Below are 27,367 nucleotides of genomic sequence, written 5' to 3'. Positions count from 1 at the left end.
TTACTTGTTTCCTAAGTATTGGATGTCTTCGTGAAGAACCCTCAAAAGTGCAGCGAACTCCTCCCTGACAGAGGGCGGCCGCGCGCTCTGAACACAGCTTCCCGCAAAGCCGGCAAGGTCCTCCAGGGCACCGAGAGAGCCGGCCAGAACGGCGGCGCCCTATCCCGGCCGCGGCGATGTCTGACGGCGCCCCGGAACTGACGGTCTGGTACGCAGGGGCGCTCGGCGGCAACGGCGGCTTTAAACGTCATCGCGGGCGCGACGCCCGAGGGACAGTCTGGGGGTCTGGCTGTCCGGAAGGTGCAGCGGCGAGATAGGCCGCGAAGATGCCAGTGGCGGTGATGGCGGAAAGCGCCTTTAGTTTCAAAAAGTTGCTGGATCAGTGCGAGAACCAGGAGCTCGAGGTAACCCTTTGCGTCGCGCTGGGAGAAACTGCGGAGTAGTCTTAGGCCCCGGGGCGGCACCAGTTTCCAGGGTAACGGGGTCTGAGGCTCGCGGGCTTTGGGAGCTCACGGGGCGGGCGCGGGAGGTGGACGTGTGGATCGTTGTCCGCCGCGGCCTGCTCCGACCGGGCCCGGTCTCCCCGAACTCGCCGGGACCTTTTTGTTATGTGTCTTCAGCTTGTGAGCCCGAAAACCCTGTGCATCTTTGCTCCAGCACCTACGGTTAAGCTCATATTAATTAGCCATCTTTCCTTCCCAGTATCGGGTTGGGAGAGAGTAGTAATGTGGGTTTTATTAAAGACCTTGGTATACACACACTAACACACACCCCAGCTTACACACACCAAGAAAGGTGTGACCATTGTAATCTTTTTTTTTTTTTAACTCACAAAGCCTTTCTCGTAATGTTGTCCAGTAAGCTTGCCATTTTGTCTTTAGTAAGACAGATGAAAGTTATGCAGCTGTTAAAGTTAATGTTTTTCTTAGACACTTAAAAAGGGTTTATATCATTAGTTTTAAAATTAAAGGAGACAACATCCAGAAGCAGCAGCTCACTAATAGATAATAGATACTTTCCTATTGAGTTAAAATTGAAAGAATTGTCTTTGCAACGCAGCTGTGGTGATTTTCTGTCTCTTATTCAGGACGCTTGATGTAATGGGCAGAATCAGAATGCTTCAGGAATCTGTCGAATTTGTTTCTTATAATAGTAAGATCATTTAAATGGGAATTTGAGAACTGGGGAAGGGGATCCATTTACATATTCTTGAATGTATAAAGAAACTGAAGCCCAAAGGGAGATAAATCAAAGCTGATGACGAATATAAACTTAGAATTTTCGTGTTTGATACTTCTTTAAGCTGTTTCTAAATTTATAATAGGACTATAAGATTACTTATAATCTTAGACTAAAAAGACTTTTTAAAATATTATCTTAAAAATGAAAGTTAAAGAGTAAATGAGGTTTTTAAAATTTTGTGTTGTTTTGTTTTCATTTTTGGCCTTCTAGGCCCCTGGAGGAATTGCTACACCCCCAGTGTATGGTCAGCTTCTAGCTTTATATTTGCTCCATAATGACATGTAAGTACGTTTAACCTAAAGCCAAGAGCAACAGGTTTCTCAAAGTTATATGGAAATATTTCTGCACTGAAGTAGCACCACCAAACATAGGCACAACGAGCTACCTTTTTTTATTACAGTAATTGTTAACATTTATTTCCTATTGAATCATAGGTTAATGAATTATGATTAGGTCGTCATTGTCTTACATATACTTTCCAGAAAACATTTCAATTTATTATGACAAATTACGTCAGTAAATTCATTTAACTTTTTCTTTGTCTTTTTAAAAAACTTTTATGATCTCTATTTACTTAATATATCATCAATAAAACAAAAGAAGTGGAAAGAGAAGATTGCAGCCAAGAGGAATTCATTACAAACATGTATGAGATTTCTTAAGTTTTTTTTTTTTTTTTAATTATTTCTATTTCACATTCGCATGGAAAAGTCAGCATAACTATGCTAGGCCGGGCGTGGTGGCACACGCCTGTAATCCCAGCACTCTGGGAGGCCGAGGCAAGTGGATGGCTTGAGTCCAGGAGTTTGAGACCAGCCTGGGAAATATAGTGAAACCCCGTCTGTCCTAAAAATACAAAAAATTAGCTGGGCGTGGTTGTGTGTGCCTCTAATCCCAGCTACCCGGGAAGCTGAGGTGGGGAGAATCACCTGAGCCCAGAAAGTCGAGGCTGCAGTGAGCCAAGATTGCGCCACTGCACTCCAGCCTGGGCAACCAAAGTGAGACCCTGCCTCAAAAGGAAAGCATAACTGCAAAAAAAAAAAAAAAAGTCTCCTATAGTTCTGTGACTCACTGATGATTCCTGATAACATTTTATTTTAAATTCTTCCAAAACCTTTCTTTTATATCTTTTTAAAAACTAAATTGAAATTTTTATTACGCATATGTAAGGTTTTTTTTTTTTTTTTTTTTTTTAAAACTGTCGTTATATGTTTGTTGTAGTTCAAACCTCCAAACCCATAAAAACTCCTGCCTCAGAAGCTGTGTACCCACTGGTAGGAGGGGCTGTAATCGGGAGAGAAGTGTTGTGTACCATGCTTATTGTCAGGGAATGCTAGAGCCTTGATAGTACATAAATTTGTTTACTTTTATATCCTAATAAATCATTTGGGCCATCTATAAGTCCTCATGTTTTTAGTGTGCTGTTGCCTTAATTTAGGATATGGATTATTATTTTTAAAAAATTCACTAGAAATGGCAAAATATTACTTTGGTAAAAATATTTCATGTCCTTTTTATCTGGAAAACCACTATTGCTTCACCAAAACAAATTCATATAAAACTAAATTTTACTTTGTGTTATGTAAAGTATACTTCTGTATGTTTGGTTTGGGACCTGGTAGTTTTTAACATTTACTGAGATGAGTATGTTTTTAATTGATTATTATTCTTTGTGGTGGCGTAAATTAGGAATAATGCAAGATATCTTTGGAAAAGAATACCACCTGCTATAAAATCTGTAAGTATCCTTTAAACCTATCTTACTACTTTAATTTAATGACATTCCCTTAAACGGCAACCTTTTATAAGTTTATGTTTTCTATCTGCCGTCCTAGAAATAGGCATCAGACTGGTATTAAGGATTCGAAATAAATCTTCAGAGTCCTCTAATCAGAAATTTGAATTTTGCTGGGGTGGTGTAGAATTTGTGCTCAGTTCCTGCTGATTAGATTTCTTGAGACACTTTTATGTGCAGCTTCCCTAGTTAAACAGCTGAGCCAGTTTAGATGAAGGAAGGTCCTGGAGGTGGCGGAGGCAGCTGAGGTGATTTTCATCCGGTTTATGTTGCTTCCTATAATGGTACTTATTTTGAAACTGCCATTGTTTACAAGAATACTTTAAGAATGATTGACAGCAATAAGATTATTTTTGTTAATTAGGATTTTAAATTTCTTATTTTGGTTGGGAGATTAGAAGAAATAGCCTGTGAAAAGGTTCTTCCAAAGTGGAATGAAGTAAAATTTTAATGTCAAATGATTCCATGTGTCTAACATGAGTGTCAAGTGAAATTTTTAACATTCTTGAGATATTACCAAGAATTCATCTAAACTTTTGTTTATTGTCGATATTCATCAAGAGATGAGATTAGTATTTTTACTTTTTTTTTTCCTCATACATTCTGTTAACATTGGAATATTCCTCAACTTCTTTGGCTAAATAAAGAAGTACTATAAATTATGCACATAAGTTTCAATGATATTAGTGGAAACTCTATCCTTAGAGAGGCTACAATGTATGACATCTTAGATTGAGGGTCTCTATTGTTAACCATTTTGCTATTACTTTTGACCTAAATATATATACATAATGTATCTATGAAATACAAATACAACATCTTTAAAAACAATGCTTAAGCTAATTAGTCCCCAGGCTTAATTCTGAAATGTTTTTTGACTACTTTCTCATGCCTTAATTTGCTATTGTAATAAATTTATATCAGCCATACAAATAAATTTTACCTTACTGCTCATAGCGTTTAAAAACCTTTTGATAGTGATTGGGCTGAAAACGTAATTGCATCTTTTAAAATAAATGTTGAATTAGGTTTTAATGATGTAGCTAGCAAGTTTTTATTATCATTTCTGATATTTTGTTTTAAGATACAATCATTGGTGCATTTACAGAGTGAATACCCTCTAAGGCAATAATATTTATTGCAGGCAAATTCTGAACTTGGGGGAATTTGGTCTGTAGGACAAAGAATCTGGCAGAGAGATTTCCCTGGGATCTATACAACCATCAACGCTCACCAGTGGTCTGAGACGGTCCAGCCAATTATGGAAGCACTTAGAGGTAGTGTTTCTTTGTGGTTAAAAATGAAATTAGATGAGACTTAGTCCCTAAGTGCTGCAGTGTTGAAGTAATAAATCAGTGGTGTGTGTTTAAGTAGATATTTTTGATAGGTGAAAAGAGCAGTTTTCAGAATTTTTTAGATTTGCCCTAATCATGCTTCTTCATTTTTTGTTGCTTGAGATTACACTGGCTGCTGTGCTTTTCTTGTTTCTTAATTCTAGATAGAAATTGCTCGTCAGTTTTAAGAGTTTTTTTTGCTATTAAAATGAGATCTTGTAATATTCTAATACGTTTAAGGTATGGGTTTGTAGAGATGTGAAAATAGAGACTGCTCTTTGAATTTTGTCAGCCTCAGCCTTTGATAGGTGTTGTTTTAAGCTTCTGGATTTTATAACTAATCAATTTAATACATAGATGCTCAAATGTGTTTTTAATTGCTTTGAAAGATTACAAGCCTGGTGTGACAGAGCACTGATCCCTCAATAAAATCTCATTCCCTGCCTCTCTACGGTCTCCCACCCCTAGCATTTGCTTCCAGTCCTCCTGGTTCACTCTTTATAAAATGATATAATCTTGTTTTATGTTGTTATGTACTCTTATTTCTTATTGTTACCCTTACTTCCATAGTTAATATCCACTGTCACTGTATGCCTTCCTGCTGTGGAGGAAGTCAGTGAGCAGGAATTTTTTAATAACTGTTCATCACTCTGCTAAGGGATATCAGCTTTACAGGGCAGCAGACAGCAGAGATTGTTTCTGAAATGCACATAATTCCCTTGGAATGGTAAAATTCTTAGCAGCATAAAACATAACAATGTAAGTGACAAAACAGGAGGCAGCTACTTTAAATGTGAATGAAATGAGCAGAATCCTAAGGCAGGCAGATAGATGGGAAAGGAGGAGTGTGGAAGAAGATTGCACAGGTATAGCAGGGGCAGTTTCAGAAAGTAGCACCGGAAACCTCTTCATATAAGCCCTGAGGAATTGGTGTTATAGTGGACTTTCATAGTATCCTTGTGATACAGCCTTGTGATTGTGGTGGGGTGGTCACAGGCCATGTGCCTTTTCCCAGTGTTTTACAGCGGGTTCATTGGCAGGACTGGGTTTGGGGACTCCTTACTCGTTCAGCAAGCGAATTCTGTTGTGCACCGTCAGGTCCGTAGTTTTATTACTTCCCAGAGCCTCCTTTCACTGAATTCCATGAGATTGAGAATTCCTGGCAAGCAGTTCAGTAGACCCAGGAAAGGCTATATAGCGTACCATGTGGGAGTTTAAACTCTGGGTCCATGCTTCCGGAGCTTAAATTCTGATTCTGCCACTTACTAGGGTGACTCCTCAGTGTCTTATTTTCCTCATTTGTGAAATGTGATTAGAAATAGTACTTTTTCAGGTTATAAATGAGTTAATATATAAACATGTACCTTATTCTAAAGCACTACAGTATTCCTGAACATATCCTGAGACAAATCTCCAGATTCATGAATTGTACTGTGGTTTCCTTTGTAAAATGCAGCCAGGTCAGGATGGTCTCTTAACAGATTGGTCTTACTGATGAATTTAACATTTTGCTTCTTAACATGTTAGAAACTTATTTTCTAGTTAAGAACAATCACTTTCTTAGATCTCTTTCCATTCTATTCTAAATTAGGCACAGTCCGATTAGAAAACTGAAAATGACTTAACTGAAGAGAAGCTAGTGAAAACTATTTTTTCAGGAAACAAGGGCTGAGGAAGTACCTAGGAACTAGGTAGACAGTAGCCCTTCTCATCTGAGGCTTGAAAGGGCAAGGTGAGGGGCCAGTGTTACTGGGGTGCCCCACAGGATGGATACAGAAGTTCAGCTGGAGCAAGGCAGGGAAAGGGCATAGGAAGTAAATTCCCTGACCTTCCTTCCCAGCCTCTGACCTGATAGAGCCCCAATTCGCCAAAGCAAGAGAGCTCAGGTGCAACAGGCATTGGTGGCCAACCTCCCTGGCATACAGCATGGCTGGGAAAGACAAGAGGATTCAAAAGGATGGGAGTGACTAGCTCCTCTTCCCTTCTGTCTCCAGCACTGGCAGTGATGGATGAGCGGCACTTGAGTATTTGTTGAACAACTGCGTTTGCGTTCTGTTAGCGTTTCTGTTTTCACCAAAAATGTGTTCCATCAACTACTGCCACAGATACTAGGTGCTGGCTCAATTTATTCCACCTTCCAGCGTGTCATTCTAGGGCCTGAGGTTACAGATTTCACAACTTGAGGATCACAGAGTGACTAGTCGGAATGTAGATGTGATTCGTGCCAAGTGGATATTGCAGCTTCTGAGACAGAGAACACTTAGCCTTTATTTTTGCTTCATCAGCTCACTTCTCCTCCCATCACATGTTTTTCTTTCCTTTTCCAGTGATATCTTTTTACTTTTCTCTCCCTTTTGTTTATCTCCTCCATTCTCACTGTATTCCTGTTTTATTCCCCACTCTGAAAATATGACCAGAATATTTGAACTGAAGTAAATGTTTTTGAAATACAGTTGACTTACTAAATGAATATAGTTTTATGGTGTATACTTTTACTTCTCTAAAAAAAAAAAAGTATATTTCTTTTCCATTGTTGGCTCAGTTCTTTTCCATTGAATGTATGCAGCCTTAATAGAAAACGTTTCTTGGTGTTGTAAAGTCTGTTAGGTTACAGGCTGGTTGAAGGAAGGAAGGAACCTACAATAATAAGTGTAAAGCCACAGAAGGAAGAGCAGACAGTGGCTGAGTGAAAGCTGGAGAGGATGTCGGGCTCAGATGAAGGGAAGGGATGGGAGTGTCGGCAGTTTTTGAGGAACCTGAGAAAACAAAGCCTAAGTGTTGGAGTCGTGCCCCATTTTGGTTCTCGTGATGCCATCGACAAGCATGTATTTGGCATATATTTCGCTGGAGATGCTAGGTGTTTGGGGGACTATAAAGATAAGAGATACCCCTTCCTGTCAAGAAGTTTGGAATATAATTGAAAAGAAGGGGGTAGGTGGAACAGTGTCTGCCGTAGTGGAAAGTTGCTTGTTAAAGTAGAAGTGTAAACAATACTGCTGAGTTTAGAGAAGGGCAGAGATCATAATGAATTATAAACAGACTTAGGAATGGTAGAGAGCAGACAGGAGGGCATTTCAGGCCACGGGACAGCATAAACCAAAAGCCCCAGGGGAGAAAGTGTAAGACTTGTCCGAGAGCCAGTGGACTAGTTTGACACAAAGGGTATCTGGGGGAATTGGTGTAGTTTGACAATGTCCCAGGAATGGAGAGAAGATTTAAAATATGTTAGGGTGTTTGTTTTACATATGTACACTGGCCTATTAAATATGGAAAGTAAAATCCAGAATATTTCCTAAGCATGTTGACCACCAGGTGGAGGAGCTCTTACCTTACCAAAGAGACTGCCCAGGGAGAAAGTCCAGCTGGTTTCACAGTGCTTAACTCTGCCGTACTCCTGAGGTTATTTCATTGCGTATGTAAGCCTGGGGACAATCCTAAATGCCATTTTCAGGAAGGTTTTCGTTGCTGATATTGTTTGGCAGTCCCTTCTTAGAGTTATTCTTTCAAGGTGGGAATTTAGGATTTTGAACTGTAATTCAGTCAAGGGTTTGATGCAGACTTGGAAGAATGCTCCAGTTACAAGAGTTGTTCTGTAACTCCCAGGTGTGGTCCTGTATTAGAGACGTTTTTGAAAAGGACAGCTGATTACGCAAATCAGTTTTCTGCTCCTTTGATTCCAGCATTTGTAAATGAAATAAGTAAAATTTATATCCCCATTGCATAAACATACTGCATTTTCTTAGGGTTAGAGCCCTGTGTTTAGTAACCTTTTTCCATCTTAGTAATTTTCATTATCTGAGATTTTTCATCCAAGAGGAAGTGTAAGAAATGTATTTTTTTTCAGCAATATTTGAACCCCCCTTACATACTGGGCATATATAGTTGTATCTGTAAGCACAGAACTCTTTGGGTTCATCTGGCCTTGCTTATGAAAACTGGACAAGGACAGTGGTGTGATTTAATGACGTGCTTTGAAAATGCTGTTCCCCTGGTTCACTCTTTGCCAACCCTCCACTCCCACGATAGATGCAACAAGGAGACGCGCCTTTGCCCTGGTCTCTCAAGCGTATACTTCAATCATCGCCGATGATTTTGCAGCCTTTGTTGGACTTCCTGTAGAAGAGGCTGTGAAAGGTATTTTTGGCTTACTTTTTACTTACAAGGAAAATGGAAAATAGAGGTGTGAATTGTAGGTTCACAGTCTCCTCTGAAACACTTGGAACAGAATATGCTTTTGGAGTCCAGGCTGTGTTTTTTGAGAGGTGATATGAAAGAGGTGTTGTGGAACACCCAGCAGGCACCCTGCAATCACGCATATTAATAGTTCTGTAGCAAGCAAATGCGTGAATATCCACACAGTTGGTTACAAAAATATGTCTTAATTGGCCTCTTTACTTACATTTGGAAATCCTTATTTCGCCCTTATTTGGTAAAGGCAGCATCATCCCCACGTCCCTTTTCAGCCCATTTTTCCTGACATTTCTGACCCATACTCTAGGCGCTTGCTTGCTCCCCACTCATACCTGCTGGTCTCTCCAAATGTAACTTCGCATTTTCATTTCTCAGCTGATGCCCAGACTAATCCTTCCTCTTGCTCATTGTTATAGAATATTGTATACACCTGGGCAGGTGCGGTGGCTCACACCTGTAATCCTAGCACTTTGGGAGGCCGAGGCGGGTGGATCATGATGAGGTCAGGAGTTCGAGACCAGCCTGGCCAACATAGTGAAACCCCGTCTCTACTAAAAATACAAAAAATTAGCCAGGCATGGTGGCAGGCACGGTGGCAGGCACCTGTAATCCCAGCTACTCAGGAGCCTGAGGCAGGAGAATCGCATGAACCCAGGAGGTGGAGGTTGCAGTGAGCAGAGACTGTGCCACTGCACTCCAGCCTGGGCAACAGAGTGAGATTCCATATCAAAAAATATATATATATTGTATACACCTTGCATTGTTTTACCATGATTGACATTTTTGATTCTCCAGCTAAAATATGAGTACCATCAAGCACTACATCCTAAATTTCCAGGGCCTAGCATAGTTGTAGATACATGAAGATAGGTTAATGAAAGTTCTGTTATTACTTTTATTTGCTAATACAAACATTTATTTCTTTTGGCTCTTAAAATTGGTCCGTCATTTATTTTCTATATATAACATACTTCAGAGCTCATATTCTCAGCTGACCACCTGGATGTGAATGCTGGTACCACCCATCCCTGATGCTAGTGGCTATGTGACTTAGGACAAATCACTTGAATTTCCCTAGACTTTATTTTCCATACCTGTCAAATGATGGCCCTATATCCCACTTCATAGAGTTGTGATGATTACATAAAATCATCCCCATAAAAGCACGTAGTCTGGTACCTACAGATAAACCTTCTGTATATGGAAGCTGTTTTTATTATTGCTATCTTTGTTATTACTGATATGATGGTCACAAAAGGCACCATATTAGTTTTCCTTATGTTTGTTTTAAATAATACTGATTAGATTAATACTATAATATATTCTTGACAGAAAACTAACCATCTTTTAATGATTATAGCAGCGTAATAGAGTAAAATGAGGTTTTGATACCTGTTTCAGAAATATTTCAATAATAAGTTTCCATGCTCTTTGTAATACATCTTTCTAGTAAAAATGCATATGACGGGTTATACTAAACACATCAGGTCTTCTGTACAACTAATGTCATGGACAAGTTGTGGATTTTGTGGGGTGTTTTATTCTTTCTGGATGTTTATGTGTAATATACTTCTTTAGGCATATTAGAACAAGGATGGCAAGCTGATTCCACCACAAGAATGGTTCTGCCCAGAAAGCCAGGTAGGTGGAGCTTGCACCCATTTATGCAGCGTTGGACTCTTCTAAGACTGCTTCAGGTTTTCAGGCTTTGGTTTTTGATAATTGGATGTAAAATTCTGCTATACTAACACAATGGAAATAACTCATTTTAAATAAAGCGTAGTAGACAGGGTAGAAAGGATCACCTAGTTTAAACTCTTAAAAATGTATTTCCTGTATATAAATGATTTTGTGTAGGTGTTTCATGGTCCTTACACCTTAGTTTTTACTAAATATTAATCTCCATCCTTTTATGGAGCCATTTGTAACTGAGCTTATCCTTCATATCCAAACTGTTGTCTGTATTAAAAAAAAAGTTTAAATATTCAACTGCCCCCCTTTTCTGTTCGCACTCAAGTCATACGGGCACTTTTCCTGTGGCTTCCACTTTCACAGAGTTAACTTCTCTAGCCCTCCTTTTAAGGCCTTAATTTCTATGACCTGCCCTCATTGTCTTTATCTGAATTCCCAGCCCCTCAGTCTTGCTGTTGGAAGTGAGCCACACTCATTCCCACCTGATAGTTTCTCCTCGTCCTGCTGACCAGGAGTGTCTTTTTCTGCCAGGTCTTTAGAGCCAAGCTTAATGCCCACTTCCATAAATCTGCCTTCATCCACGTCAACCCAAATTTCCTTCCACCTGCTCGGAATGCCTACGTTTAGACATTGCTGAACATACAGTAAAGGATTCTCAATGTGCTCAGCCCTTTGAGTTACAAAAAGTGGGAAGACATGATCCCAGTCAAGTGAGAGAGTGGGGGAAGAGTAATATAATAAAGATTTATAATAGAGCACAGTTATTATCCCTGTTTGAGAAATAAATGGCCATAAATGCATGTTGTGCTGAAAATAGCATGTTCTATGAAAGATCTTTACAATGCCTTCTGTAAATTGAGCTGTACATTTTTTTTTTTAATTTAATTGCAGGGGCCCTGGATGTTTCCTTTAACAAGTTTATTCCCTTATCAGGTATGTATTTTCATATGCACAGTTTTTAATGTCTCATTGTTCCTAATTTCTTTTTTGTAGTATATATGTATATGTGTGTGTGAGTGTGTGTATCTATTTCTTACCTTGTAAACAGAGGTTAAACTTCATAAATGTGTAGTAATACATCTGGTTACAAGAGTGAAACTGGGCTCCCCCAGAGCTTGCCTTGAGGCGGTGGCCTCCTCTGGGCCAGCTGCAGAGCCTTCTTATTCTCATGTCAGGGAGGCCTGCCAGAGCTGTTCACCAGTACCATTATTCAGAAGGCGTCCCCAGGCTGACGTGTAGTAACTTAAATGTTGGAATGTAAATTCCTTGAGGTTCTTTGTGGGTTTTCTTTTTTCTTTTTTTGGTTCATTGACAATTTAATACTCTTCAGTGATGCCTGGGGCATGGGAAGCACTCTAATTATTTCTTGAATTTAATGTTGCATGGCTAAGGATGTTTTCAGGAAGAGCTGTGATCTTTTAAAAGAGATGTTGCAGGATAAAAGTGTGTTTAACCTTTACATAGAATACTTCAATAACAACAACATCAGATATGCCTTTACTAGCAGTTAGGTAAAACCATACTCATAAAAGTTGAGACTGCTTGGCTTGCTTTTCAAAAATGTCCAAGTCTCTATGATGTAAGATTTTGTCTAAAACCAGGACAAATCTAAGAAAGTTAACTTACTGTTAAAAATTAAAGGCATTAGGGGAGGTAGGTGTTGGGGCCAAAGCTTTGTTACTGTGGTATGTAACTTGAAGTGTGTTTGTTTCTTTAACATACAGAGCCTGCTCCAGTTCCCCCAATACCCAATGAACAGCAGTTAGCCAGACTGACGGATTATGTGGCTTTCCTTGAAAACTGATTTATCACTCTGAGTTCAAGATTCATCTTCAGAATCCTGTATACTGACAAATAGAGAAATGTAAAGTTTGTATTTTCAATTTATTGGATGGCTTAAGCACCTCAGCATTCCTTACTGAGTATGTGATAAAATACATATAGAATATAAAATTTACTATATACATTTTGTCCTTAAACATTATGCTGAACAGTTGTTGAAACAGTTCTCATTTTGTAATATTTAATAATCTGGATGGAGCCCGTCAGTATTACAGTTAGTTTGTTTTCTCGTGACTCATAAAATAAGATTTCCTGTTTCATGTAGAATAGTATTTGTCAACTGTCTTTTCTCTGTCACAGCACATGCCATACTCTTATATGTACCATTGGTTGATAATTATAATGATTCATTTGGACTTGAAGAAAGATTGTCCCCAGGCACAGTATCTGAATCACTGGGGATTATGATTCACCCTCTTTGGAGAACGTGCTCTCTTTTCACCCCCCACCTCCTGAGAGCCATTAATGTAAAATACAGAAACATAGCTGAGGAACAAATAGACCATTTCCATACTAAATCAGTTTGTTAACTTTAGATTTTTTCCAATAGTGTGAGTATATCCATTGCTGGCAGTGGAGGGCTTGCCATGAAAATGCCACTTATTTAAGACATTCGTGAGACATATTAACTTGTGCTGTCTCCTTTTAGAAGGGGAAACTTAAGTGTGGAATGCATTATATGGGCAAAGAAGCTATGAAGATACATGATACACTTTGTACAACTATCCTGCAGCCCATTGGTTGCTTATATTTATCCCTTGGCTCAAGTTCTGCCCTTTGAAGGAATACTGAGCAAGTCTTTCATTCTCTGTGTGACAGCCCTCTGAATACTCGAAGTTGTCTGTTGTAACTTAAGGTTATAACAGCCCTTAGTTCATTTATTCTGCATTTGTTCAATAAATATTTAACTGAATTCTTCAATTATTTCATCTAAGATAGTTTCTGGAAATTTCTCTTGATCTTGCTGTGGACACAATCTATTTTGTCATTGTCTCAATATGAATCTCTTAAGTAGAAATGAGCTGTATGGTGAATCTATGTAGTGATAATTATATAATTTATTTATTTTGAATGCATTTTAGTGGCTATTTCAGTTTTTCTTAACATATATGGGAATACTTTTTGAATTGCAATTTTATTTAACCTGGATAGGTAAGTCATATTAAAATTCCTTGTTTTACAGTTGAGGAAATGGGAATTCAAGAAGTCAGAGGATCAGGAGAGTGATCAAGAGAATGACAGTGCCAGTTTTTTTAACTTCCAGGTATTTAGTACAAATTGTATCCATGGTTATTTTTTAAAAGCAGATTAGAGTCAATCCAAATGTTCATTAATAGGGGATTGTTTGAATAAACAACAGTGTAGACTATGCAGGTGTAAAAGGAGTGAAGATCTCTATACTAAACTGGAATGATCTCCAGAGTGAGAACATAGAAAGCACATGTAGTTTATATGGTTATTTTGAGGGTAACAAAAGGAGAATGATTACAATTATATATATGTACATATTTCCTTATATTTCAAAACTAAGCAATTGGGGGATATATACAAAATGAATAAAATAGTTCCCTAAAGAGGAAGGAGAGGACAGTGAACTACTACGTAGAGAAAAAATAATCTCAAGTGATCAAACACAGTATTTCAATTTTACGTTGTCAGTAGGATATACACTAAGGACAGAAAAAATCTTAGACTAATGAATGTGGTTTTTCATGATTAATTTCACAAAATCTTGATATCTTTATTATTAAAAGTATATTATAGATTAAATTAATAATCATGTAACATTAGACCCCAGTAATCTTAAATTTGACATGGAAACCTCATTATATGCTTTATTTTTCTTTGTAAACAGTAAATATTTCCTACTCCTGTCTACATGAAAAGGTCTAGAGTAATTACAGTTCAGTAACAATGAGCACCACTAGTACCTAGATTGTGTTCTTTCATTTTCATTTGCAATTAAAAGGAATAAGAACTTATTTGCAAAACAGCTAATAGGTCCAGGGCAGTAAGTGTACAAGTTCATATCTTGTACAAGATGTCCACGATTCAGGGAGGCTCTTAAAGACTTGAGATTCTGTCAAAGAGTTATACAAGCCAACTTGAAGGGATTTCTACAGGCCATGTAAAAATGAGACAGTTTGAGCATGAAATATTTGTATATGTGTCTATTTTTAACTCTTAATAACTTCATCACTGTACAAGAAAGGCAGGATAAGTGCTTGATTTCACTTCCCTTTATTATCAGTTTTCAGGACAAATTGATATGCTTCCAATCTCTAAAGCAACAAAAATTGAACCTGTAGGGTAGTCAAAAAGCTCATGCTGGAAAATTCCACCTAATGAAGATAAAAATTAGAAAAACAGTACTTGCAGCCCTTAATGAAACAAAGAAGGGATCATGGAAATATATATCAATGCTGTTGAGACCACAGGGTAAGAAAATGAGATTGAGCATGAAATATGTCCAGTACATCCATGAGCCTGTCTTTGTGATCTGGCTGTTTTTCAGCCAGCCATCTGCGTACAAGTGTAGCCTGACACCACCCTGCTTCAGATCCATTGGATATCTCTCAAATTTGCTCTGGGACTTACCCTGGCACTACTATCAGGATGCCCACACAAACCTGATTGGGCAGCCCTTCAGCAGTTGTGAACATGACATGGTGAATAAACACTCTCTTCCTTGTCTCAGGGCAGACTATTTCCAATGTGTTCTATACCTAGATCCTCAAAAAGAACCCCCAAAAAATTGAGCTGTAGTGTCCCATGGTCATAAGCTCTAATGCAGCCTTCAATTGTTTTTTCCTCCTTCCTTGTTTTACTTTTCCTGGTTCCCTGTCTTTTGTTCCCAGAGATCAACAGAAGTGATCTGTCTACATATCTTTACATACCTATGCTATTCTGCCTTGGGGCGGGAATCGGGGACCTAGTCAAATCAAAGGGAAGTGTATAACACATGAATCAGACTGAAAGCACCTGAATTTAATTTTTTTATATATATACGCATATATAACATATATAATACGTATATACATATATACGTATATATATACATGTGTATATATAGATATATATTTAAAGCTTTAGATCTGCTACTTTACATACAATGTGAGGATTAATGGAACAAGTTAAACATCCCACTAAGAAACAATCAGCCAGTTCCAGAATGTGGGAAATTTAAGAGGATTAGTGAGTTTGCTTGAAAAATAAATGACAAAAAGTCAGGGGGTGGTGGTAAGTATGAAAATTTCTGTTCCTGGGTTGAAGTACCTTGAGGCCAACTCAGAATTGTGTCAATAACTGTAATAGGTGAATACCCACATTTATCCCTTGAGAGGCATCAGCCCCTAAATCAATGAGGAATGTGGAGCTAAGATTTGAGAGTACTGCAATGAGGTCATCTGCAGCAGCTCTTTGCGGGGTCGGTGGCAGGTGTTTGCTGATTCCACTGGGCACAGCAAGATTCAAGCTTTGCCTGGTGAGGGGTCTGCTGCTGAATAACCTAACAACCTGTGGAATTTGGGCACTTTCAAAGGGCTGGGGTGATAACAATGGAGACTTGAGAGGGCTAAACCACACTGTTCACCCTTCAAAACATTTGGTGAACTTTTAAGCTGCCTAGGGTAGGAGACCAAAAAGCAAGTCAAAAACCTTTGAGAAACAGTTCTGTTTTCCTGGAGTTTTGCTATGTCAGTGCTCCATTAAACAAGGTTGTTGGGTGGGGGAAGGTGTTTGCTTATAAATATAAACCAGAAGTAGAATATTAGTAAAACTGCTCCTGGAAGACAGGTCAATATAAACTATTAAGCTGAAGTACAGAAATGAAACAGTGGAACTTAACTGGCAATTGTGTTAGAGACGTGGTACACAGCATAGCAATCTACCATTTATCTAATTGGAATCCAAGGAAGAGCGAGAATATAGAGTGGAAAAATAGAAGTACCAGCCCAGAATTTTCTGAAAATGATGAAAGAAATCAATCCACAGATTTGAAAAAGCTCAGAAAACCCCCACAGAGGATAAATGCAAAGAAAACCACACCCAGACAACAGTAGTAAAACTACTGAAAACCAGAGACAAAGAGAATATATTAAAAGCACAGAGGGAGGACCGGGGGGACATTACCTTCAAAGAAGTAGTGGTAAAGCCAGACAGTGAAATGGCATTTTTAACATGTTGAAAGAAAAATAAAATCCTAACTGCTATATACAAAAGACCCTCTTTTAATATTCCTGTGTTCTTGCATTTAAAAGTTGGAAAAAGATATACCACTGCAAATACTAACCAAAAGAAAGTTGGTGCATCTTTGACTCATTTCTTGGCTCATGCCCCTCTTTACCTTCAAAGTCAGCAACATTGGCTAGAGTTATTTTCACACCGCTCGCTCTCTGGTTCTCTCTTCTGCCTGCTTTTTTCCACTTTGAAGGACCCTTGCGATTATATTGGGCCCACCTGGAAACTCAGGCTAATCAGTCTATTTTGAGGTGAGCTGATTAGCAATCTAGTTCTGTCTGCTATCTTAATTTCCTTTTCCCATATAACCTGAGATTCTACAGATTCAAATATAGACATTTTTGGATGTCCATTCTACAGAGATCAGTCCAAAAGGCAACAGGAATATGTAGCAATTCTAATTTTATATTCAAAATATAATCAAGTGGAAGTTGACAGAACTAAAAGGAGAAAAGAGTCATCTATAATACTGGAAGATATAATACACCTTTCATATTAGCTGATGGCATGAACAGACAATATCACGAAGAACATAGCAAAGGTGACAGACTTTATCTAATTGGGATACATAAAACACTAACCAACGGACAAAATATAATTTCATTTTATGCTGTATAAACCATTTACCAAAATTGAACACATAAAAGACCATAAAGCCCTAATACATTACAAAGAGTAGAAATCAAAATGAGTGAATTCTCTGAAAACAGTGGGATTGAGCTAGAAATCAATAAAGCCATAGAGATTACTAGGAAATCTCTTAACTGCTTAGAAATTATGTAGTTGTCTGGGCATAGTGGCTCACACCTGTAGTCCCAGCACTTTGTCAGGCTGAGGCAGGAAGATCGCTTGAGCCCAGGAATTCAAGACCATCCTGGGCAACATAGACCCCTGTCTCTACAAAAGTGTAATTTTAAAAAGTCAGCTGGGCATGGTGGTGCATGCCTGTGGTCCTTGCTACTTGAGAGGCTGAGGCAGGTGGATCGCTTGAGCTTGGGAGGTCAAAGCTGCAGTGGGCCGTGATTATGCCACTGCACTCCAGCCTGGACAATAGAGTAAGACCCTGTCTCAAAGAAAGAAATTATGTAGTATACTTCTCAATGATCTATGAGACACAAAAGAAACCACAGATTAGAAATATTTAAGGAATTCATCCAAGGCTAAGATTGGAGATAATGTATAGACTTAAAAGCAATTACTAGAAAAGAGGCTGAAAACCAATAATCACAAATCAAATACAAATAAAGTTGGAGGGAAACACTAAGACCAAAAATCAATGAAATAGTAAATAAAAATACAATAGAAATAAGTCAACAAAACCACATATTGGGGCTTTGAAAAGACAAAATTGTTAAGTCTCTAGCAAGAATAATGAGAAAACACAAATTATACACAGCAGTAGTGAAAAAGCAAAAAAGTTCGTAATAGGGCTGGGTGTGGTGGCTCACGCCTGTAATCCCAGCACTTTGGGAGGCCGAAGTGGGTGGATCATCTGAGGCCTGGAGTTCAAGACCAGCCCCGCCAACATGGCGAAACCCCATCTCTAATAAAAGAAAAAATACAAAATTAGCCAGGCATGCTGGCGTGCGCCTGTAGTCCCAGCTACTTGGGAGGCTGACAAGCTAAATTTAAAATTTGTTGATGACTGTAAGAGACCACAAATAGTCAAGGCAATCTTTACAAAGGACGTTAGATGACTTACATCACCAGAGATCAAGACTTTTAAAGCTACATTAGTGAAGACGTGTAGGATAAACAAAAGGACCAGTGGAATATAGAAAGATCCAAACAGACCCCAAATAAAGTCATACCAGAATTGACCTTTGTTGTCAAAGGTAACATTGCAATACAGGGAGCAGGGAGGGACAAGATTATTTATTTTAATAAGTTGTGCTATTTAATTAGATGTCTCTTAGAATAATACAGGGTTTTTTTAACTCCAATGCATTATAGACATAAAATTATTAACACTTTAAGGAAAACATAGACTATTCTTCTAAACTTAGGATAAATGCTAAAAACATTGACCATACAAGCAAAGATTAAATTAGCCTATATTAGTCATAATAACTATTTATTGCACATATACCGATTAACCTAAAACAAAAGATGAAGAAAATAAAAAATAAAATTTGAAGAAAATGTTAAACAAAAATGAAACCATACCAGTACTAGAAGAAAAATGGGTGAATTCCTCTTTAACCTAGGAAAAGGAAAGGCTTCTCTGGCTCCCAGTCTGGATTTAATTAATCCTAAAGTTTGTATGGAATCACAAAATACCTCAAATAGCCAAAACAATCCTGAGCAAAGAGAACAAAGCTGGAGGTATCACACTACCAGATGTCAAAATATCCTGCAAAGCTGTAGTAACCAAAACAGCATTATACTGGCATAAAAATAGACATACAGAGCAATGGAACAGAATAGCGAACACAGAAATTAATCCAAATATCTATAACCAACTGATTTTTGACAAATATGCCAACAATACTCTTTAGGAAAAGGATAGTCTCTTTAAAAAATGGTGCTGTGTAAACTAGATATCCATATGCAAAAGGCTGAAACTAGACCCGCACCTCTCACCCTATGTAAAAATCAACTCAAAATGGATTAAGAACCTAAATGTAAGACCCAAAATGACAAAGCTAGGCAAAGAAAACATAGGAAAACACTTCAGGATATTGGTCTAGGAGAGTAAAACCTAGGATATAAGTCTGGGAAAAATGAATAGCACCTCAAAAGCACAGGCATCAAAAGCAAAAACAAATGGGATTATATCTAACTAAAATGCTGCTATACAGCAAAGAAAGCAATCAGTGGAGTGAAAAGACAACCCACAGAATGGGAAAAATATTTGCAAACTAGTCATCTGACAGGAGATTAATATCCAGAATATACAGGAAACTGAAACATCTCAACATCAAGAAAACAATCTGATTTTAAAATGGTCAAATAATCTGAACAGGCATTTCTCAAGAAGAGATTTAAATATGTCCAACAGATAAATGAAACAAAATGTTGGCCATCAATAATCTTTAAGGAATGCATATCAAAACCACAGGGAGTTATCATCTCACCCCAGTTAGGATGGCTCATATCAAAAAGGTAAAAAATAAAAATGCTGGTGAGAATGCAAAGAAAAGGGAACTCTTAAACACTGTTGGTAGGAATGCAAACTAGTACAACCACTGTGGAGAACAGTATAGAGGTCCCTCAAAAAACTAAAATAGAACTACCATATGATTCAGCAATTCTACTACTGGATATTTATCCAAAGGAAAGGAAATTATTACATTGGAGAGACATCTGCACCCCCATGTTTATTGCAGCACTGTTCATAATAGCAAATATATGGAATCAACCTAGGTGTTCAACAACAGAAAATGTGGTATAGATGTACTATGAAATATTATTCAGCCACAACAAAGAATGAAATCCTGTTATTCACAGCAACATGGATGGAACTGAAGGACGCTATGTTATGTGAAATAAACCAGGAACAGAAAGTTAATCACTCTATGTTCTCACTCCTCTGTGGAAGCTAAAAAAAAAAAAAAAAAAGTTGATCTTATAAAAGTAAAAAAATAACAGAGGATACTAGAGGCTGGGAAGGGTAAGGGAAAGGGAGATATAAGGAGATATTTATAAAAGGACAGAAAATTACAGGTAGGTAGAAGGAATAAATTCTAGTGTTCTATATCACTGTAGGATGACTATAGTTAACAAAACATATTGTATAGTTTCAGGTAGCTAGAAGGAGTTTATTAAATGTTCCCAATACAAAGAAATGATAACTGTGTGTGATGATGGAGATACTAATTACCCTGATCTGATTATCATACATTATATGTATTAAAACATCACTATGTACCTCATGAATATGTATAATTATTATCTGTCAAAAAATAAAATAAATTTTAAAAGAAGAAGAATGCATTTGACTAAATAAAAATAAGTTTTGCATGGCCAAAAATACAAGCAATTTAAATAGAAATCTAGCAACTGACTGAAAATGTTTACAACATAAAGGGCTAGTAATATTTCTAATATAAAAAGAAGTCAAAAACTGAGGGAATTAAAAAACAAAAACCAATGGGAAAAAATGACAAAAGATTTTAACAGATGATTCACACACACACACACACACACACACACACACACACACACTACAGAAGTGGTCCTTAAACATAGAAAACGATGTTCAACTTCATTTACAATAAAATAAGATAAATGCAAATGAAAAATACACTGAGTTAATATTTGTGATCCTGTCAACTGGCAAAACTAAGGAGTGTAACAATAAATTCTTATGCCAAACTCTGGGGAAATTGGTTCTCTTACACTTTACTGGTGGGAATGCAAGTTGTAACAATCCCTCTAAAAGGGAATTTGGCAGTATTATAGAATTACATATGTGTTTACTTTTTATCCCAGCAATACAACTTTCAGGAATTGATCCTGAAAATGCACTCCCACAATATTAATATACACATGCACTAGGTTATTTATTTCACTGCTGTTTGCAGTTGTAAAATATTGGAAACAACTTAAATGTTTATCTATAAGAACGTCTGAAAAGTAAAGCAAGATAGTGGAGTAAGACTCTTCATTTATTCCCCACCCCCAACAAAGACATCAATCTGAACAAACTATTCAACTATTCAAGCACAAAAATGACTTCACAAGAGCTAAGGAAAACAGGCGAGAGATCATAGTATCTGGTTTTGACATAATAATAATAAAAGATATATTGAAGAGGGTAGAAAGGGCAGTTTCACATTGTCTGCATTCTCCTACCACAGTCCCAGAAGCATGACATGGAGAGACACTGTCTACTTGAGGGAAGAAGAGAGGGAAGTATAAGACTTTGCCTTGGAACTCAGTACCAGGACTGCCACAGGAAAACACCCCCATGAGGGAGAACCTCATAGCCCCTGACTCCATGTTGGTGCTCATGGACAGAGCCTCTAGACCCTGCCTGGTGCCAGTTGGGAACCCATGTCCCCAATAAGATAGAATCAAGTTCTAGCCAGTACCATCACTGGCTGACTACAGGGGCCTCAGGCTCTGAATAACCCTCAGACTTCAGGGTTAGTTGTATGCAGACTTTAGAAGCTGTGGACCTTGAGTGTACCCTGGTAATGCAGTCAGCTCAGCTGTTGAGGGCTTCTGGTGCCGTCCAGCTCTGCATCAACCTTGGCAGCCATGGGATTACAGCCATGGTAGTCCTGGTCTTAGGAAGCCCCCTAGCACTTCGACAGCTGAAGCAATCATGGGCTTAAGGACCTCATTAATAGACCTGCCTTCTATCTCTGGATAAGCTAACTGCTGAAGGACACTCAAAAACAAGTCCAGTTGCAAGCACTGTATTAGGTATCCACTTCAGTGTGAAAACATGAGTGCACAGCCACAAGGAAGAAGAATAATCAAGGAAACATGATGTCATTAAGTGGACAAAATAAGATGCCATTGACTGACCTTTAAGAGATGGAAATGGAAGAATTGCCTGATAATTTAAAATAGTTGTTTCAAGGAAGCTCAGCAAACTTATAGAGAATACAGAGAAACAAATCAGAAATGTATCAGAAAATCTTTACAGAGGGATTGGAATAACATAATCAAACAGCAATCTTGGAGTAAAAATATAATGAAAAAAATGAAAAAGGCAATAGAGAGCATCAACACCTTTGATGCAATAAAGAACATCTAGAGGATTGATCAAGTAGAAGACAGAATCTGAATTCAAAGAGATTATTTGAATATATATAGTCAGAGGAGAGAAAGAAGAAAGAATGAAGAACGCTTATGGAGTAACATCAAAAGAGCAAATGTATCAATGTTCAAGAGGTACTTCCTCAAACCTTGAAAAGGAGAAAGGGGTAGAAAACTTAAGTAAAAGCTGTCCTTCAGAAATGAGGGAGAAATGAAGACTTTTTCAGACAAACAATAGCTGAGGAAGTTTATCACCATTAGACCTATCTTACAAGAAATGCTAAAAAGAGTTCATCAAGCTGAAAGAAAAGGACATTAATGAGTATCACAGAAACATAACTGAAATTATATAACTCACTGATAAAAGTAAATACACAGTCAAATTCTGAATACTCTGATAATGGCAGTGTGTAAATCATTTATCTTTAGTATGAAGGTTAAAAGACAAATCTATTAATAACTACAATAATTTGTTAAGGAATATGCAATATAAAAAGATACATATTAACATCAAAAATTCAAAATATGAGGGCAGTGGAGTTAAAAGTGTAGAGTTTTTTTCTTTTTAGTGATCAAAGTTATGTTGTTATTTATTTGAAAAACTTGTTATAAGATGTTTTTTGTAAGCCACATGATAACCACAGAGCAGAAACCTATAATAGATGCGTTAAAAATAAAAACCAAGGAATCAAAACATACTACTAGAAAAAAATCACTTAGCCACAAAGGGAAACAGTAAGAGAAAAAGAAAGGAAGATAGTAGCTACAAAACAATAGATGACAATTAACAAAATGTCAGTACTAAGTTCTTAACTATTAAAATTTCCTTGGATGTAGATAGATTATTCACCAATTAAAAGACAAAGTGGCTGAATGGATAAGAAAAAAAGACCCAACTATATGCTGCCTACACATGACTCACTTCACCTGTAAGGACACACATAAAGTGAAAATGAAGGGATGAAAAAAGATATTCCATGCAAACAGAAACCAGAAGAGAGAAGAAGTAGCTACACTTATATCAGATAAAATAGACTTTATGTCAAAAACTATAAAAAGGGATGGATAGAAGAGGCTGTAACAATTGTAAACATGCATGCACCCAACATGGGAGCACAAAAATATATAAAGCAAATATAAATAGATCCAAAGAGATAGATAGACTGTAATACTTTAACAGTAGGGGATTTCACCACTCCTCTTTTCACAATGGACAGGCCATTCAGACAGAAAATCAACAAACATTAGATTTAAATTGCACTCTCAAGCAAATGGACCAAATAGACATTTACAGAGCATTCCATTCAGCAGCTACAGAATACACATTCTTTTAACTGCACATGAAAGATTCTCTGGGAAAGATCATGGGGTATGCCAAAAGTCTTAACAAACTTAGGAAAATCGAAATGGCAAATGTCTTTTCTGACCACAGTGGTTTATAACTAGAAATCAATAACAGGAGAATCCTCAGAAATTTTACAAATACATGGAGATTAAACAGCATGCTCCTGAACAGCCAATGGGTCAATGAAGAAATTAAAAGGGAAATTATTTATTTATTTATTTATTTTATTATTACTTTTTTTTTTTTTTTTTTTTTTGAGAGGGAGTCTCGCTCTGTCACCCAGGCTGGAGTGCAGTGGTGCGATCTTGGCTCGGTGCAACCTCTGCCACTAAAAGAGAAATTTAAAAATGTCTAAATGCAAATGAAAATGAAAATAGAACATACCAAAGCCTATGGGACTCTGCAAAAGCAGTTCTAAGTGGGAAGTTTATAGCAGTAAATACCTACACCAAAAAAGAAGCGAGGTCTCAAGTAAACAATCTAACATTGCACCTCAAGGAACTAGAAAAACAAGAACAAACTAAGCCCAAAAAGTAGCAGAAAAAAGGAATAACAAAGATCAGAGCAGAAATAAAGTAGAGGTTAAAAAATACAAAAGCAACAAAATGAAGAGTTTTTTTAAAAGATAAAACTGAAAAAACTTTAACTAGACTAAGAAAGAGAGAATACCCAACTAAAGAAAATCAGAGATTACAAAAAGGTGGCATAACAACTGATATCACAGAAATACAAAGAATTATAAGAGACTGGTATGAACAATTAGGTATCAACCAACTGGAAAGCCCAGAAGAAATGGATAATTTCCTGGACACATAGCAACCTACTAAGATTGACCATGAAGAAACAAAATCTGAACAGACCAATAACGAGTAAAGAGATTGCATAAAAAGTCTCCCATCAAAGAAAAGCATTTGCTGCTAAATTCTACCAAACATTTAAACAAAAATTAGTACCAATTGTACTCAAACTATTTCACACAATTGAAGAGGAAAAACTTCTTTCAAACTCATTCTATTAAGGCCAGCATTGCCCTGATGCCAAAATCAGACAAGGATACAATAAAAAAAGAAAACTACAGGTCAATATCCTGATGAACACTGACGCAAAAATTCCCAACAAAATACTAGCAAACCAAATTCAAAAGCACATTAAAAAGATCATGATCAAGTAAGATTCATGCAAGAGAGATGCAAAGATGGTTTAACATATGCAAATCAATAAATATGATACATCACATTAAAAGAATGAAGGTCAAAAGCTATATGATCATTTCAATAGATGCAGAAAAAGCATGACAAAATTTAACATTCCTTCATGATAAAAACTCTCAACACATTAGGTATAGAAGAATGTACCTCATCACAATAAAGGTCATATACCACAAACCTACAGCTAACAGCATACTGAATGGGAAAAGTTGAAAATGTTTCCTCTAAGATCTAGAAGAAGACAAAGATACCTACTTTCACTACTTCTATTCATCATAATACTGGAAATCCTAGCCAGAATAATTAGGCAAGAGAAAGCAATAAAAGCACCAAAATCGGAAAGAAGGAAATTAAGTTGTCCCTGTTTGCAGATGACATGATCTCATATCACTTAAAAAAACTGTTAGAACTAACAAATTCAGTAAAGTCACATGATGCAAAATCAACATACAAAAGTCAGTAGTATTTCTGTACATTATTAGTGAGCCATCTGAAAAAGAAATCAAGAAAATCTCATTTATAATAGCTACGAAAATGCTTAGGAATAAATTTAACCAAGGAAGTGAAAGACCTCTACAATAAAAACTACAGAACATTGATTAAAGAAATTGAAGAAGACACAAATACGTGAAAGATATACTGTGTTTAATGAATTGGAATAACTAATATTGTTGAATTGTTCATACTACCCAAAGTGACCTACAGACTCAGTGCAATCCCTGTCAAAATACCAATGACATTCTTCACAGAAATAGAAAAATCAATCCGAAAATTGATGTGGAACCCCAATAGACCTTAAATAGCCAAAGCAATCTTGACAGAAAAAAAAAGCTGGAGGCATCACACTATCTGACTTCAAAGTATATTACAAAGCTATAATAGCCAAAAACTCATGGTACTGGCATAAAAACAGACACACAGAACAGAGAGCCCAGAAATATATCCACTCATTTACAGCCAACTGATTTTTGGCAAAGATTCTAAGAACACACCTTGGAGAATGGACATTCTCTTCAATAAATGGTGTTGGGAAAACTGGATATTCACATGTGGAAGATGAAATGAGACCCTTATCTCCACCGTATAAAAAATAAAAAATGGATTAAAGACTTACATGTCAGATCTAAAATTATGAAACTATTAGAAGAAAACACAGGGGAAATTCCTTATGACATTGGTCTGTGCAAGGATGTTTCGGATAAGACCTTAAAATGAAAACAGGCAATGAAAGCAGAAATAGAAAAATGGGCTTACATCAAACTAAAAAGCTTCTGTATAGCAAAGGATACAATCAACAGTTCAGAGACAACCTGTAGAAATGGGAGAAAATACTTATAAACTATACATATAACAAGTGGCTAATATTCAAAATACACAAAGATCTCAACAGCAAAAAAACAAATAGCCCATTTAAAAAATGGGCAAAGGATCTGAATAAACATTTCTCAAGACATACAAGGTCCAACAGATGTATGAAAAAATAGCATCACTAATTATCAAATTATCAGGGAAATGCAAATCAAAACCACAAAGTGATATCACCTCACCCCAATTCAAATGACCATTATCAAAAAGACAAAAGATAACAAGTGTTGATGAGGATGAGGAGAAAAGTGAATGCTTAAAAACAGTTAGTGGGAGTGTAAAATGGTACAGCTTTATGTAAAATAGTATGTGTGTTCATATCCAAAGGAGATGAAATCAGTATGTTAAAAAAATCTACCCTTCTATGTTCATCACAACATTGTTCACAATAGCCAAGGTATGGAATCAACCTAAGTGTCCAGTGGTGGATGCATGGATAAAGAAAATGTGGTATATATGTGGAATGGAATACTATTCAGCCATAAAAACTGAAATTTATGACAACATGGATGAACCTGGTAGACATCAAGTTAAGTGAAATAACAAGCCCAGGAAGACAAATACCTCATAATTTTGTTCATATGTGGAATCTAAAAATGGTGATCTCATAGAAGTAGAGAGTAAAATGGCAGTTACCAGAGCCTGGGGAAGTTAGGTTAAGGTAGTCTGGGGACATGTTGGTCAAAGGATACATAATTACCATTAGATAGAAGGAATAAATATCAAGAGCTCTGTTGTACAGCAAGGTATATTATATTCTTGAAAAATGTAAAGAGAGCAGTGTTATGTGCTGTCACCACAAAAATGATGACTGTATAGCAAAAAGCACACCTAACCCTCAGATCCTTGCTTCTAGAAGCATTTTCCACTAAAAGGAATTAGGGACTTCCACTTTGGCTCTGATGGACTAATAGGATTCAGAATTATCCTCCCATCGTAAATTTAAAAAATTCATGCAATATAGGAAATGATTATTTTCCGACATTAGACAACTGGAAATACTAGATGTAATTCTGGAGAGAGGAAGAACAAAGAAGGTAAGCCTTACAGTCTACTATGCTTTCTGCCTGGGGGCAAATAACACTGCAGCTCAGCAAAGTGGAGCTCAAATAGAGCCTGGCAATCTTACTAGTTGAAGAGCATAGATTCAAAAGGCTGAGGGAGCTAAAATTTGTAGGATGGAGTTTGATAAAGGGTGGGGGACTAGTCAGAGAAATAGTTGTATATATTTGCATAGACGTCTGCTTGAGTCTTTGGTTGAGTACCAGTCTGCTCATGTGTAGGGTGGAATCCCATGAGGTGGGAAAGAATAGCTTCCAAGGAAAGAACAATTACTGGAAAACTATGAGAAAAAAATTAACAAAGAGCTAGAAATCATTCAAGATCCCTTCATCTATAGTAA

General features: G+C 37.1%; 1 protein-coding gene across 6 annotated transcripts in view; it reads left to right on the top strand.

Annotated features, from left to right (window-relative positions):
• Positions 1 to 260: 260 nt before the first annotated feature.
• Positions 261 to 27,367, top strand: part of COPS8 (COP9 signalosome subunit 8) — a 135,609-nt gene continuing 108,502 nt past the window's right edge. The window contains exons 1-10 of one of the 6 annotated variants that reach the window (XR_009212972.1): positions 261 to 404; positions 1,453 to 1,523; positions 2,932 to 2,980; positions 4,182 to 4,314; positions 8,398 to 8,505; positions 10,141 to 10,203; positions 11,146 to 11,187; positions 11,979 to 12,118; positions 13,280 to 13,360; positions 21,138 to 21,205. Coding sequence is in view for 3 of the 6 variants with exons in the window: in XM_032753576.2 (XP_032609467.1) it covers positions 327 to 404; positions 1,453 to 1,523; positions 2,932 to 2,980; positions 4,182 to 4,314; positions 8,398 to 8,505; positions 10,141 to 10,203; positions 11,146 to 11,187; positions 11,979 to 12,058 (624 nt within the window). In the remaining 3 variants the exon portion in view is untranslated. Of the gene's footprint in view, positions 405 to 472; positions 666 to 1,087; positions 1,153 to 1,452; positions 1,524 to 2,931; positions 2,981 to 4,181; positions 4,315 to 8,397; positions 8,506 to 10,140; positions 10,204 to 11,145; positions 11,188 to 11,978; positions 13,173 to 13,279; positions 16,390 to 21,137; positions 21,206 to 27,367 lie in introns of those variants that run through there. The other 5 variants (XR_009212977.1, XR_009212974.1, XM_032753586.2 and 2 more) reach the window with 5 other exon arrangements.

This window comes from Hylobates moloch, unplaced genomic scaffold, assembly GCF_009828535.3.
Source record: "Hylobates moloch isolate HMO894 unplaced genomic scaffold, HMol_V3 SCAFFOLD_1, whole genome shotgun sequence".
NCBI classification, from domain to species: domain Eukaryota; kingdom Metazoa; phylum Chordata; class Mammalia; order Primates; family Hylobatidae; genus Hylobates; species Hylobates moloch.
Note: the sequence above shows the minus strand (reverse complement) of the source record. Positions and strands in the feature narration are given on the sequence as shown.